Source organism: Callithrix jacchus, chromosome 15, assembly GCF_049354715.1.
Source record: "Callithrix jacchus isolate 240 chromosome 15, calJac240_pri, whole genome shotgun sequence".
Lineage (NCBI taxonomy): Eukaryota > Metazoa > Chordata > Mammalia > Primates > Cebidae > Callithrix > Callithrix jacchus.
In genome coordinates, this window is record NC_133516.1 from 103,749,170 (window position 1) to 103,762,499 (window position 13,330).

Sequence of the window (13,330 nt, forward strand, 5' to 3'; positions counted from 1 at the left end):
CTTTATAGAGTATGCCTTCCTAACAGCGACTTTACAAGTCTTTTACAGTTTGGACAGACTGTAGACTTCTCAAAACACCAAGCCCTGGTTCCGTTTGCTTAAAGTTTTCCTTTCATTTATCTCTTTTTTTCTTGCTTTTATACGAAGCCTCCAGAAGAAGGTAGGCTTCAGCACTTTGAGAAATAGACAAATGAATCACACAGTTGAAAATTAAAATATCAGCTTTATCAGTTATAAAGATGTTTACAGCATAATAGTTAGCTCTGTAACCAACGTGTTTGTAATTAGGAACCCCTAAACTATAGCGTCTCTTCTCACCCTCTCTAACCCCTCCCTGGCACACAGGGACAGAGTATGCTGTGGTCAGTTTACTTCAGTGATGAGCAGAGACTGGCTGCTCTGTGGACAGGCTCCTTTGTAGGACAGAAACCAAAAAGGGCTGAGCCATACGTGCTTAATTACTTTACTCTAGAGAAAGAGAGAGGAGGCTGCAGCCATACCACAAAACTTCAGAAAGGGCAAACATGCTTATGGTAGGGACCCACGTAGGTAGGAAGCTGGGAGGCCAATGCAGTGATTCTTCCCAACACTAAGATGATAGGCATTTTTGCTGTCTATCTGTCTTATCAGTTAAGGTGAACAGTATTCTTTGCTTTGATTATGAATTACTAAAAGCACCTTCAAATCAATCATGTAAGTATTTGGACAGTTTAAATGATAGTACCTACTATTCTATAATAGCACTCTCGTAAAAGTTAAACAGATTTACGCTAGCTATAATGTATACAGTAGAAGCACTGTTCCAGAGTGACATGTGGTGGGAGACATTTCTCAGCTACCCTTCAACAAACTCTTAGTTGTTGAATTATTCTGTAGTAGGTGCTGTCATTTATATTAATTTATATTAAAATTCTCATATAGCTTATTTTCCCATAATTTATAGGTTTCTCCAGCAACTAACGGAGGAGAATTCTGAGTTAATTAATAAGTTGTGGACTGATACTCAGCAGAAAATAGCAACCCAGTCACAGATAACTCCTCCAGGAACGCCGCCATCTGCTCTTGCATCAGGGGAACAAAGAGGTTTGTTTCCCCTTTGCATTATTTTAGTCGCCTGCTTTATTGAGTTCTTGAATGAAGTAATTTTAAAAGGAGTATTATTTGAGTTTTGACTGCCTTAGCCTAATTGACTAAAATACTGATGGATCTGTCAATTGAAGTACTTTCTTAAGATGTGTGTTCACTTGAGATTCTTTTGGAAATGTTGTGTCTTTTAGCTGCTCTCAATGCCACCAGTGCTGTCAGAAGACTCCAAAGCAGGCTTCAGCCTCAAGAGGCTACTGAGACTTTAGACTCAAGCTCTGTTGTGGGACACATGCTGAACTCAAGGAAGCCAAAACAGCTGTTAAATAAAGGTCAGTCCCTTAATTTGCAAAGATGAATTATTAAATATGTCACCTGATAGAGCCGTCTTAATCTCGTAGTAAAGTTTTTTTCTCCTTAATCTCATCCACATGGTTCCAACTAAGAGTTTGTTGAATGGTAGCTAAGAAACGTCTCTTACCACATGTCAGTCTCGAACAGTGGTTCTAGTGCATTTGTTATAGCTAGTGTAAATCTGGTTTAAACTGTTTAATTTTTATGAGAGGAATGGTGATATCATCTATAAAAGCCTTTTGTAAATTGTGAACAATAGTCAAGAGTTTTTTCTAGTAGTTGTCTAGTCATACTTTTTCCTGGTCTTAAAATAGAATGACTTCTCTCATTATCAGTGAAAAGAAAACCGAATTTGCATGCTCTTTCCAAGCCGAAGAAAAACACGTTATCAGGTAGCACAAGCTCTGCAGACTTACCAAAGAGGACGAATTCCACTCTGGATGTCCTCCAACACATGATACATGAAGTGGAACACGAAGTGGAAGAGTATGAGCGGTGTACAGGTCGCGAGGTCAAGGGACTGGGGAGCAGCCAGGGTCTTTCAGGGTTCACTTTGTCACTGGTGAGCTCCCTCTGTCGCCTGGTTCGGTACCTTAAAGAGGTAAGAACAATCTTGCAAAGTGGTGATGACCCCTTAGCCAGACAGCTCATTTTTAAGAAAGCTCTCTCAACTAAATGTATTCACACACACTATCGGATATAAAGGTATATAATAAACTGTCAGATGTGAATGTAAAAATAAAACTTCTAGTATAAATACATTTTAAAAAAAAAGGTAAGAACATTGGGTTATTAGAGTTTTCCCTTCAGGCAGAAACGAATGGGTTTTTTTCCTCTCCAGTTATTGCAGCCTCCAGATAAAGAACAGCCAAATTTGAATAGCTTTGTTTAAAATACCTCAGTTTTAGATTATATGCAGTAAAGGCTTATCCTTTAAATCCTTTTCTGCCATTAGGAGATACATGCTCAGATAAGTGATTTTAATTTTAATAAGAGCTTTAGCAAATTATAATTAGTAGGGTAAATCTGCCATTCATATAATTATATCTTGTGCTAATATTAAATGTTGCTGTTTGGCAGTCGTAGATTAAATAGAACAATTAACGGTGTCTTCATTCTGTTGCTATTCTCTGCTTCCTACTCCCACGTTCTGTTTGGAGAGTGGCATTGCCTGTCATCTGTAGATGTGATGGGGGGAAATTTCTGTGTTATCTGTATGTGATACAGATAAGTAACTCACATATCTAGGTAACTCATGTATAGCTTCATTGTCTAAGTGGGAGATGTTTTATTGTAAAAATAATTTATAAACTAAGTAAGAATTGTTTCTTTAATTTGATTTCAAATAATCTGTCCACAGAAAGCCACAGAATTAGAGTTAGCTATGTATTTCATCTTTAAAAATCTGTCTAAACTGTTATATACTTAAGCCTGTTATACAAATATGACAGAAATGTTTAAGGAAAATCTATTATTTAACGAAATAGATCTACCCCCTTATTACAGATGTTTCAGTTTCTCTAGAGCTGTCTTCCTAAAGTTGAATTGCTTTTTTTTTGAGACGGAGTCTCACTCTGTTGTCCAGGCTATAGTGCAGTTAGTGGCATGATCTCGGCTCGCTGCAACCTCCACCTCCCAGGTTTAAGCAATTTTCCAGCCTCAGCCTGCTCAGTAGCTGGGACCACAGGTATATGCCACTACTCCTGGCTAAGTTTTGTATTGGTTTGTAGAGACACGGTCTCACTATGTTGCCCAGGCTGATCTCGAACTCCTGAGCTCAAAGCGATCTTCCTGCCTTGGCCTCCCAAGGTGTTGGGATTACAGGCATGAGCCACCACACCTGACTCTAAAATTCCTTTTAAATGAAAGATTCGTTGTATTGTCAGACCCATTAAAGCCTTAACATTCTTTCACCCTTAACTTTGGAATCTTCAGGAGTATACCTTTGGCTCTTGGAAAGTATTTCAGGCTAAGAAATACTGAAATACTGAAATCCTTTTTTTGTTTGGAGATAGAATCTTGCTCTGTTGCCAGGCTGGAGTGCAGTGATATGATCTTGGCTCACTGCAACCTCCACCTCCCGGGTTCAGGTGATTCTCCTGCCTCAGCCTCCTGAGTAGCTGGGACTATAGGCACACGCCACCATGCCCAGCTAATTTTTGTATTTTTAGTAGAGATGGGGTTTTGCCATATTGGTCAGGATGATCTCAATCTCTTGACTTTGTGATCTGCCAGCCTTGGCCTCCCAAAGTGCTGGGATTACAGGTGTGAGCCACTGCCCCCGGCCAGAAGCATGTACTTTTAAGTGAATCACTTGCTTTAACAAAGTTAAACCATTTAAAGTTGTAGTCATTTATTTTAAATTATATTTTAACAAAAAATTTTTGAATTGACAATATAGTCACATGATATGAAATTCAAAGATACAGCAGATTATACAATGAAAAGTCTGGCTCTCATACCTAACTTACAGCTAGCCTGTTTGCTTACTTTTAGCCAACCATTATTACCAGATACCAGTGTGTTTTTCTAGAGATGGTCAGTATATATTCAAACAATATGTATACGTATATCCCTCTACTTCCTTTTTACAAAAAATGTAGCTACTTAATTTTATATAGCATTTTGTTCATTTTATTCTAATTAAGAAATGAAGAGGATAAAGCAGCACATTTTCTTAAATATAGTAAACCTTTTAATAAAAATCTTTGTCATTACTGTCACATAATATATGCTTCTTTGTAAATATCTTCTTTGCCAACTTTGAGTGAAAACTTAGTTTCAACATGTGATGCTATTGGGGAATGTTTATTTGATATTTTTTTGTAGAGTGAGATCCAGTTACGTAAAGAAGTAGAGACAAGGCAGCAATTGGAACAAGTGTTAGGCGATCATCGAGAGCTCATTGATGCTCTGACAGCTGAAATTCTTCTTCTTAGAGAAGAAAATGCTGCTACACAGGTACTCAGACGAGATCCCAATTTTTATGTGTTCAGTGGCATAAAACATGTTTAAACATGTACTAGATTCTCTTAAAGCTGTTTTCGGTTTAACTGTGTTGATGTGATTACTTATTGGTCTCATTATCATCAGTGGTAGGTATTATCGAACATTTATTACATTGGAGGTATTACAGTAGAAGCTTGGAAATAGTATATGGACTGTCTCCCTGTCTTTTTTTTTTTTTTTTTTTTTGAGACAGAGTTTCACTCTTGTTACCCAGGCTGGAGTGCAATGGTGTGATCTCGGCTCACCACAACCTCCGCCTCCTGGGTTCAGGCAATTCTCCTGCCTCAGCCTCCCGAGTAGCTGGGATTACAGGCGTGTGCCACCATGCCCAGCTAATTTTTGTATTTTTAGTAGAGACGGGGTTTCACCATGTTGACCAAGATGGTCTTGATCTCTTGACCTCATGATCCACCCTCCTCAGCCTCCCAAAGTGCTGGGATTATAGGCGTGAGCCACCGCGCCCGGCCGTCTCCCTGTCTTTTAAGAGACTTACTATTTAGTGGGAAGACAGAGTCTGCATTTAAATTATAACTACCATTGTTACAGTAGTTAATCTAAAATGTGAAATGAGTGTTATGATAGGCACTTTTAATTTCAAAACAGCAGAAGATAGCCTTCGAGGAGTCCTTTTGCAGTCATATCAGATGCTATTTACAGTTGTTCACAGTATCTTCATATTTGTTACATAAAGTCCTCTTTGCTACTTGACTGATTGCTCCTTTTCTTTTTTCAAAGACTTACACAGTTTTCTTCCAGAAAACCTTTTGCTTCTATGCTGCATTGAGCATTCTTCCTTTGTGTACCTTTTTTTTTTTTTTTTTGAGGTGGTGTCTCACTCTGTCACCCAGGCTGGAGTGGACCTCCTGGGCTCAAGTGATCCTACTGCCTTAGCCTCCCAAGTTGCTGGAACTACAGGGGTGCACCATCATACCCAGCTAACTTTTTATGTTTTTAGAGATGGGGTTTCATCATGTTGCCCAGGCTGATCTTGAGCTCTGGGGCTCAAGTGATTTGCCTGCCTTGGCCCTCAAAAGTGCTGGGATTACAGGCATGTGCCACTGCACTCTGCTTCTTTGTGCACTTCTGATACTGTCTGGATATTGGTATTATTGAGTTTACCGAATTATGTTATACTTATATGTGTTCTTGTCACTGAGACTGTGCTTCTTGAGTGTACACAGTCTATTTTGTTCGTCTTTTTTGTTCTCATATGGTAGTGGTTATTTTATTTATTTGCCAGAAGAGAACTGCTTGTCTAAGTAAGACAAGCAGTAGTTAGAAGATAAATTATTTGTGTTAATGGACATTAGATATAGATGTATACTTTTTTAAAATTGATAATATAGGGCCAGGCACAGTGGCTCACACCTTTAATCTCAACACTCTGAGGGCCAAGGTGGGAAGATCACTTGAGGACAGGAGTTTGCGATCAGCCTGGGTCACAAGTGAGACCTGTCTACAAAAAACAAAAATACTAGCTGGGCATGGTGGCATATGCCTGTGGTCTTAGCTGCTTGGGAGGCTGAGGTAGGAGGATCACTTCAGTCTAGGATTTTGAAGCTGCAGTGGGCTATGATTTTGCCATTGCACTCTACCCTAGGTGACAGAGTGAGACCCTGTTTTACACACACACACACACACACACACACACACACACACACACACACATTTGATAATAGAGTTCACATACCATTAAGTCCACCCTTTTAAAATGTACAGTTCAGTGTTTCTAGTATATTTGAAGTTGTATGTCAGTACCATTATCTAAATCCAGAACATTTTCCTCACTCCAGAGAGAAATCCTGTGCTGTTTAGAAGTACTCTTCATTCTTCTCACCAGCTCCTGGCAGTCACTAATCTGCTTTCTGTGTTTGTGGATTTGCCCAATGTGGATATTACATAGAAATGGAACAATGGAATGTGTGATCTTCTTTCACTTAGCATAATGTTTTAAGGTTAATATGTTTAGCATGTACTTCATTCCTTTGTATTGCCCAGTAATACTCTATTGTATGGATATACCATATTTTATTTATCCCTTCATTAGTTAATGAACATTTGGGTTATTTTTACTTTTTGTCTATTATGAATAATACTGCTATGAACATTGCAAAAATACATATTTTTGCAGAACATATGTTTTTAATTCTCCTGGGAAGATGTGCAGTTTTAAAATGTACTAATTTATTCAACATATCTTTATTGAACACCCGCCATGGGCCTGGTACTGTTCTAGGTACAGGAAATAGAATAGCGAACAAAATGTAGAAACCTTCACCCTCATTGAGCTTACATTCTAAATAAATCCTGAAAACAAAAAGTGGAAGTATGGTAAGTTACAGAGTGACATGTACTTCAAAGGAAAATAAAGCACACGAAGGCATAGAAAATACATAAGATGGGGTAGGGTGCAGTTACAAATGACATGGGCCATGCCTAGTCTGAGGAAGTGACATTTGAGCCAAGACCCGGAAGAGGTGCGGAGTGAGCATGTGGGTCGCTGTGAGGAGAGCAGTCTGGGCAGAGGAAAAGCAAGTGCAAAGGTCCTGTGGTGAGAGTGTGGCCGGTGAGCTTAGGTTCATCAAGGAGACCAGTGTGGCAAGAGTAGAGTATGGGGAGGTGAGAGAGGCGGGAGACAAGGTCAGGTAAGTCTTAGATTCATCAAGGAGACCGGTGTGGCAAGCGTGGAGTATGGGGAGGAGAGAGAGGCGGGAGACAAGGTCAGGTAAGTCTTAGATTCATCAAGGAGACTGATGTGACAAGAGTAGAGTATGGGGAGGAGAGAGAGGCGGGAGACAAGGTCAGGTAAGTCTTAGATTCATCAAGGAGACCGGTGTGGCAAGCGTGGAGTATGGGGAGGAGAGAGAGGTGGGAGACAAGGTCAGGTAAGTCTTAGATTCATCAAGGAGACCGGTGTGGCAAGAGTAGAGTATTGGGAGGAGAGAGAGGCGGGAGACAAGGTCGGGTAAGTCTTAGATTCATCAAGGAGACCGGTGTGGCAAGCGTGGAGTATGGGGAGGAGAGAGAAGCGGGAGACAAGGTCAGGTAAGTCTTAGATTCATCAAGGAGACTGATGTGACAAGAGTAGAGTATGGGGAGGAGAGAGAGGCGGGAGACAAGGTCAGGTAAGTCTTAGATTCATCAAGGAGACTGGTGTGGCAAGCGTGGAGTATGGGGAGGAGAGAGAGGCGGGAGACAAGGTCGGGGAAGCCTGATCGCATGGGGGCTCGCACGCTGGTGAAAGACTTGGGCTTTTATGCGAAGTGAGATGGGAATACATATGTAAAGAGAAGAGACGTGGTTTGTCTTGGGTTCAAGAGGATTACTCTGGGTTGTGTTGAAACTAGATCAGAGATTGGTACCCTTTCTTGGGTCGCAGTGTCCTTCGTGTCTTATAACACCTCTAGGCCAAAAGAATACCTAACAACTCTGCTTGTTAAGTCCAGACAACTATGTTCTAACAACCGACTGTTTGAGAAAAAGTACTACTTTCTCTTAAATACTACAATTATTTACTAATGGGTTATATGTACCTTTTGAGCACTGTACCGCTTCTCAAAGCGTGGAATCATATGGGACACACTCATTCTTTTTTCCTGTTCCACACTGATTTTCCTCTAGAACTGTTTTTTTTTAACCTAGCAACGACTGAAAACCCAGCCATGAGAAGATTTGAGAAAGTAATGTAATATAGTCTGCCACTGAGACTGTGAACTGTCTTGACCTGCTAGTTCACCAGTGTGTGAGAGATGGCAAGCACCACTATTTCCTTTGAAAATGTAAATTTTCCTCTGGTGCCCCTGTAAGTTCACTTTGGTGACGGAGGTGCCTCAGCATACAGTTTGAGAACAGTATGGGACTAGAGCAGGTGGCCAAACCAAGCAGAATATTACATGAGGAGTTACTGCAGTAGTTCAGGTGAGACGTGGCACCTCGGTGTGGAAAGTGCCCAGATTCTGAATACATTTCGAAGGCTGACTGATGCAGTCTGCTAATTGGTTAGCTATGGAGTTAAGCAGAGGAAATTGGAAAAGAGTCAAGGGTAATTCCAAAGTTTTGGGCTGAAGGATTAATACATTTCGAAGGCTGACCGGTGCAGTCTGCTAATTGGTTAGCTATGGAGTGAAGCAGAGGAAATTGGAAAAGAGTCAAGGGTAGTTCCAGAGTTTTGGGCTGAGTGATTAAAATGATGAAGTTGCCGTTTATGAGGGAGAGAAGGCTTTAGGAGGAATGTGGCTTCATATAGCTGAGGTTCGAGAAGTCTATTTGAGTTCTAGATGGAGGTGCCGAGTAGGCCACTGGATATGTGAGTGTGGAATTTGGGAAAAAATTTGGGCTGGTATAAAAATGTTTACTATACTTCATTCAGCAGTACCTGACGATTATCTAATGTCTGTATCTCTCTAAGCATGCATGAGGAAGATATATATGCTTAGATAGAAGTTTGTTACTGGCTGCAGCCTTTGATTTTTTTACTTTTATTATTATTACAGGGTGTCAGCAATTTACAGAACTCTCCTTTTCTTCCTTCTACCAGCAATTTTCTCTACTTCTAAGAACCATTTGCATAACACCAATATGTAACTTAAGAAAGACGAGCATTATATGGTAGTGATTGAACCTGATGTTTTTAGATGACTACTTATATCATCCTTGTAGAAAAGATTAAGAACAAAACAAATTCATCTAACCTTCTGGGCAATCTGGTTGACTTTTACATGTAAGAATGGAATTCCAAACACTTAACACACTCGGTAAATCTATGGGTAAGGTATTTTGTGGGTGATCTTTTAAATTTAAAAAAAACCTTATGTAATATAAAAATATATATACACACACATAGACAAATATGAGAATATCTGTATACATATATGATATGGTGTTATCTCTCTTATGCACATATATAAAAAACAAGTTGTAATTAATATTCATCTTAATTACATACAGAATTTTGTGCTTTTCTGTTTTCCCTTAACGTTATTTCATATGCATTGCCACAAATATTTAGAGTGTTCATGTTTATCAGTTTAAATGCCTGGGCAATCTTCATTGTTTCCTCCACCTCATGTATCTCTGTCTCTTGGGGGTAGCTTAAGAGTCAGTTGGGACATGTATATGGAGAGGTTTTGTAAATGGAAAGCTCTGTAGAAAGGTTAATTCTTAATTTTATAGAAGGGTATTTATTAATTACTATTTCATGATTTTCTTAACCATTTCCCTATCATGGGACTATTGGAATATTTATAATTATACATAGCATTGCTTTAATTTGAATGAAAGCCTCAAATTCCTGAAATATTTAAAATGATGCTATTATACATGCGTAAACACACATATAGTTTGTGTGGTTTGCTTTTAGGTGGTGGTTTGATGTTTGATATGTGAATAATATTATTTCATATGATTTCCTCTCCAGGCAAGACTTCAGCAGTATATGGTCACAACAGATGAGCACCTTCTATCACTCACACATGCTGTTAAGAACTGTCCGGTGATAAACAACAGACAGGAAATTCAGGCATCAGAAAGGGGAGCCACAGGTAGAAGAGTTGCGGACAGTCCAGGTGAGTGTGGTCTTATTATCTCAGACTGTCATTAGACTGAAGGGCCTTAGGTAACAAACAAACCAAAGCCTAGACTCTAAACTCACATGGACTTACTGACTGTTTATGCATGTACAGAATTGTTCCTACTACGGTTGCCACTGCTTCCCAGCTAACATCAGATGCTGCCTCGTGCCAGGTACCTAAGTCTTACACGCATCATGTCAGTTCATCTCATGAGCTAGGTGTCACTGTTACCTCCATTAGTGTTATCCTCAGAGGAAACTGAGGCTGAGAGAGGGTTGGTAACTTAGCAGTCACACAGGTAGAAAGCAGCAGAACTGGACGCCTAGACCAATGGGACTTAAGTGCTAGCACTTTTAACCACAGTGCCCTGGATTCAGAAGAGATGGTTTTGGAAAGAGAAAAATACTGTTTTAGAAATTCATAACTTCTGTTCATATGTGGTAGTGCTGTTTTGAAATTTCTTCCTCATCTCATGTGCCATCATATGCTACAGGCTGAATTGGACATGTCAGTTTTTTCATGTTTTTTACTTTTAAGTAAGACTTTGATGAGTGTCTGTAAGGAAAGTGTTTTATGTATTTATTTATGTATTTATTTTTTTTTTAATTTTTTATTGCATTTTAGGTTTTGGGGTACATGAGCAGAGCATGCAAGACAGTTGCGTAGGTACACACATGGCAGTGTGTTTTGCTTCCTTTCTCCCCTTCACCCACATTTGGCGTTTCTCCCCAGGTTATCCCTATGTATTTAAAACCGGTTTCTTAGGATGGATTCGAAGAAGTGACTGACCAAAATTTAACTTGCATGAGATGAAGTCAATGGCTAGGGCAGGTCTCTGTCTTCTGGTGGAGTCTTGCTATTAATATTTCAGTCAAGGAATGCGTTAGTGCTTTACTGTTATCTGAGTTAAGCTTCACTACCGAGAATGCTTTTAATTATCCTATAGGTGAGAAGGGCTGGGAGTAAGTGTATTGCAGAATTATTGTTAATTTTTGTTATTGCCTGTGGAAAAAGTCAGAAGGATTTATGTAGGTGAGACCAAAGATTTATGTAGTATCTTCCTGAGTCTCAGCTCTTGTAACTCTTGTAAAATCATATGGAATGTGACTAGGTTGTGATAATGCATGACCTGTGAAGCTCCGTGTTTTGTAAGGAGCCTTGTATATGGAAGTCAGTGCATTAATATGCCCCATTTTAGCCTTTTGTTCCTTGTTATGACCATCAAAAACCTATTCATAACAAATAATGAAAAATTCTATCAGGCTAGGCAACATGGTGAAACCCCATCTCTACAATGAATACAAAAAATTAGCTGGGTGTGGTGGCACAGGCCTGTAGTCCTAGCTACTTGGGAGGCTGAGGCAGGAAGGTGACCTGAGCCTGGGGGGTCGAGGCTGTAGTGAGCCAAAATTGTTCCACTGCACTCCAGCTTGGGTGACAGAGACCCTGTCTGAAAAAAAGAAAAAGCTTCATTCTAGGGTGCCACATTGATTTTTTTAGGAGTCCCTAAGTGGCTCACTTTTCATGGCTTTGAGGTCCTAGTGCCTTTCTCAAAAATGGTAACTACTTCCCAGTACTGGCCCCCCAGGAGCCTGCCTGTGAATGATTGGCAGCTGAGGATACAGCCTAGAAAGTGAAGGCTCCAGGAGCCATGTGGATTCATGTGGATTTTGCACTCTACTGAGATGCCTTTAAGAATAAATACCTGAAATGTGCCCACAGTTTCTTTTTGTTCCTATTGTACTAATACCCTCTCATCTTCTTCAGAAGGTCCCGCTGTAAATGCCAGTGTCTCAGTGCCATTGGTGTTTGGAGAGGAAGAAGTGGCTGGATTCCCACAGGAAGAGTTGCCTGTTAGACTGTCTCAGGTGCCAAACGCTCCAGAGAGCATGAATCTGGCCAAGAATTTTCCAGCACATGTTTTTGAGCCAGCTGTGTTGTTAACACCACCCCGGCAGAAGAGCAACTCAGAGTTCTCTCCTTTGCAGGACGGTACGCCTTCTTCTAAATGTACATGGAAGTTGTTTTTTATGCTTCATTTGTGCAGTGTGTTATTTTCACCGTTATCTGAAAAACGGAATTGAAAAAGACATTGATTACCACCCCATACCCTTTGAGCTGAAGGAAGAATTTTCATACTATGTGTGTTACACCTGTGGTGATGTGACATTTAATTAATTTTATTGTATATCTATTTTATTAAACATTGTAAGTTTTAAACTCAGATCAAAAGGTCAGAGTCCTTAGCATCAAGATGCAGAGTAAAGGGAATCCCTTTTTTTCCCTGTGGCCAGGAGCGTATGAAAGAGCTAGAAGCAAGAGATTATACTCCAAAGAATAATGAAAACTAGACCAATGAAAGGTGAGGACTGTGGCTTTAAGGGTTTTGTAAGTCACATCTGGTCATCGTATTTACCTCTTTCTCATCAAAAGTTGTCAGCTCAGTCAGTTGAGGGAATTTTATAATAAAATTTAATGGGCAATTAAAAATAGCCTTAGAGTTACCTTTGCAGCTCACAGGTAGAGTTTTGAATAAATGCGTTAAGAATGTATTATCCTTAGCTCAAAGATTCTTAACTTAGGGTTCATGAATGGTCTTCAGAAGTTCCATGGACAACTTCATTGTTGGGAAAATTAAATTTATTTGTCTCCACTTACATTTTTTTTTCTGGAACTATTGTTTTTATTTCATTTTCAAAGAGTTCTTTAGTCAAAGAAAGAACCACTATCTTAAACTCACTTCTGAAGTTTTTTGAAAAATATTATACAGGTCTGATTAGCCTGAATTTTATTTCTTTGGAAAGATTTTTTATATTCTTACTTACATAGGGGAGCAGAAAAATAACTGTTTATTATTATTGGGACATACAGATTTTGTGTGATTTTCTGCACAAGAGATTGAGACCATCCTGGTCAACATGGTGAAACCCCGTCTCTACTAAAAATACAAAAAATTAGCTGGGTGTGGTGGCACGTGCCTGTAATCCCAGCTACTCAGGAGGCTGAGGCAGGAGAATTGCCTGAACCCAGGAGGCGGAGGTTGCGGTGAGCCGAGATCGCGCCATTGCACTCCAGCCTGGGAAACAAGAGCGAAACTCCGTCTCAAAAAAAAAAAAAATTACACCTTTCCTTCTCTTCCATTACAACTATGTTTCCTGTGTCTTGTCTATATACATATTGAAAAGTAAAAACAAACAGTTGCATTTTCTTGTTTAATCCATTGTGACTGCCAGTCCTTCTGCCAAAGGAAGAAGTTCTTATGAAAATCAAGGTGTATTCTTATTTCATGTGAGAAGTGCTCACTCTTTTAGTAC

At 39.7% G+C, this 13,330-nt stretch overlaps 1 protein-coding gene across 19 annotated transcripts in view; it reads left to right on the forward strand.

The window, feature by feature from the left end:
* The window catches only part of SPICE1 (spindle and centriole associated protein 1), an 89,117-nt gene that overhangs the window by 58,940 nt on the left and 16,847 nt on the right, over positions 1-13,330 (forward strand). For 15 of the 19 annotated variants that reach the window (XR_013527754.1, XR_013527755.1, XM_078352350.1 and 12 more), the window contains 6 exons: positions 944-1,083; positions 1,278-1,415; positions 1,773-2,038; positions 4,267-4,398; positions 9,863-10,010; positions 11,784-12,008. Coding sequence is in view for 17 of the 19 variants with exons in the window: in XM_078352350.1 (XP_078208476.1) it covers positions 944-1,083; positions 1,278-1,415; positions 1,773-2,038; positions 4,267-4,398; positions 9,863-10,010; positions 11,784-12,008 (1,049 nt within the window). In the remaining 2 variants the exon portion in view is untranslated. The remainder of the gene's footprint in view (positions 1-943; positions 1,084-1,277; positions 1,416-1,772; positions 2,039-4,266; positions 4,399-9,862; positions 10,011-11,783; positions 12,009-13,330) is intronic. The other 4 variants (XM_078352351.1, XM_078352356.1, XM_035274503.3 and 1 more) reach the window with 1 other exon arrangement.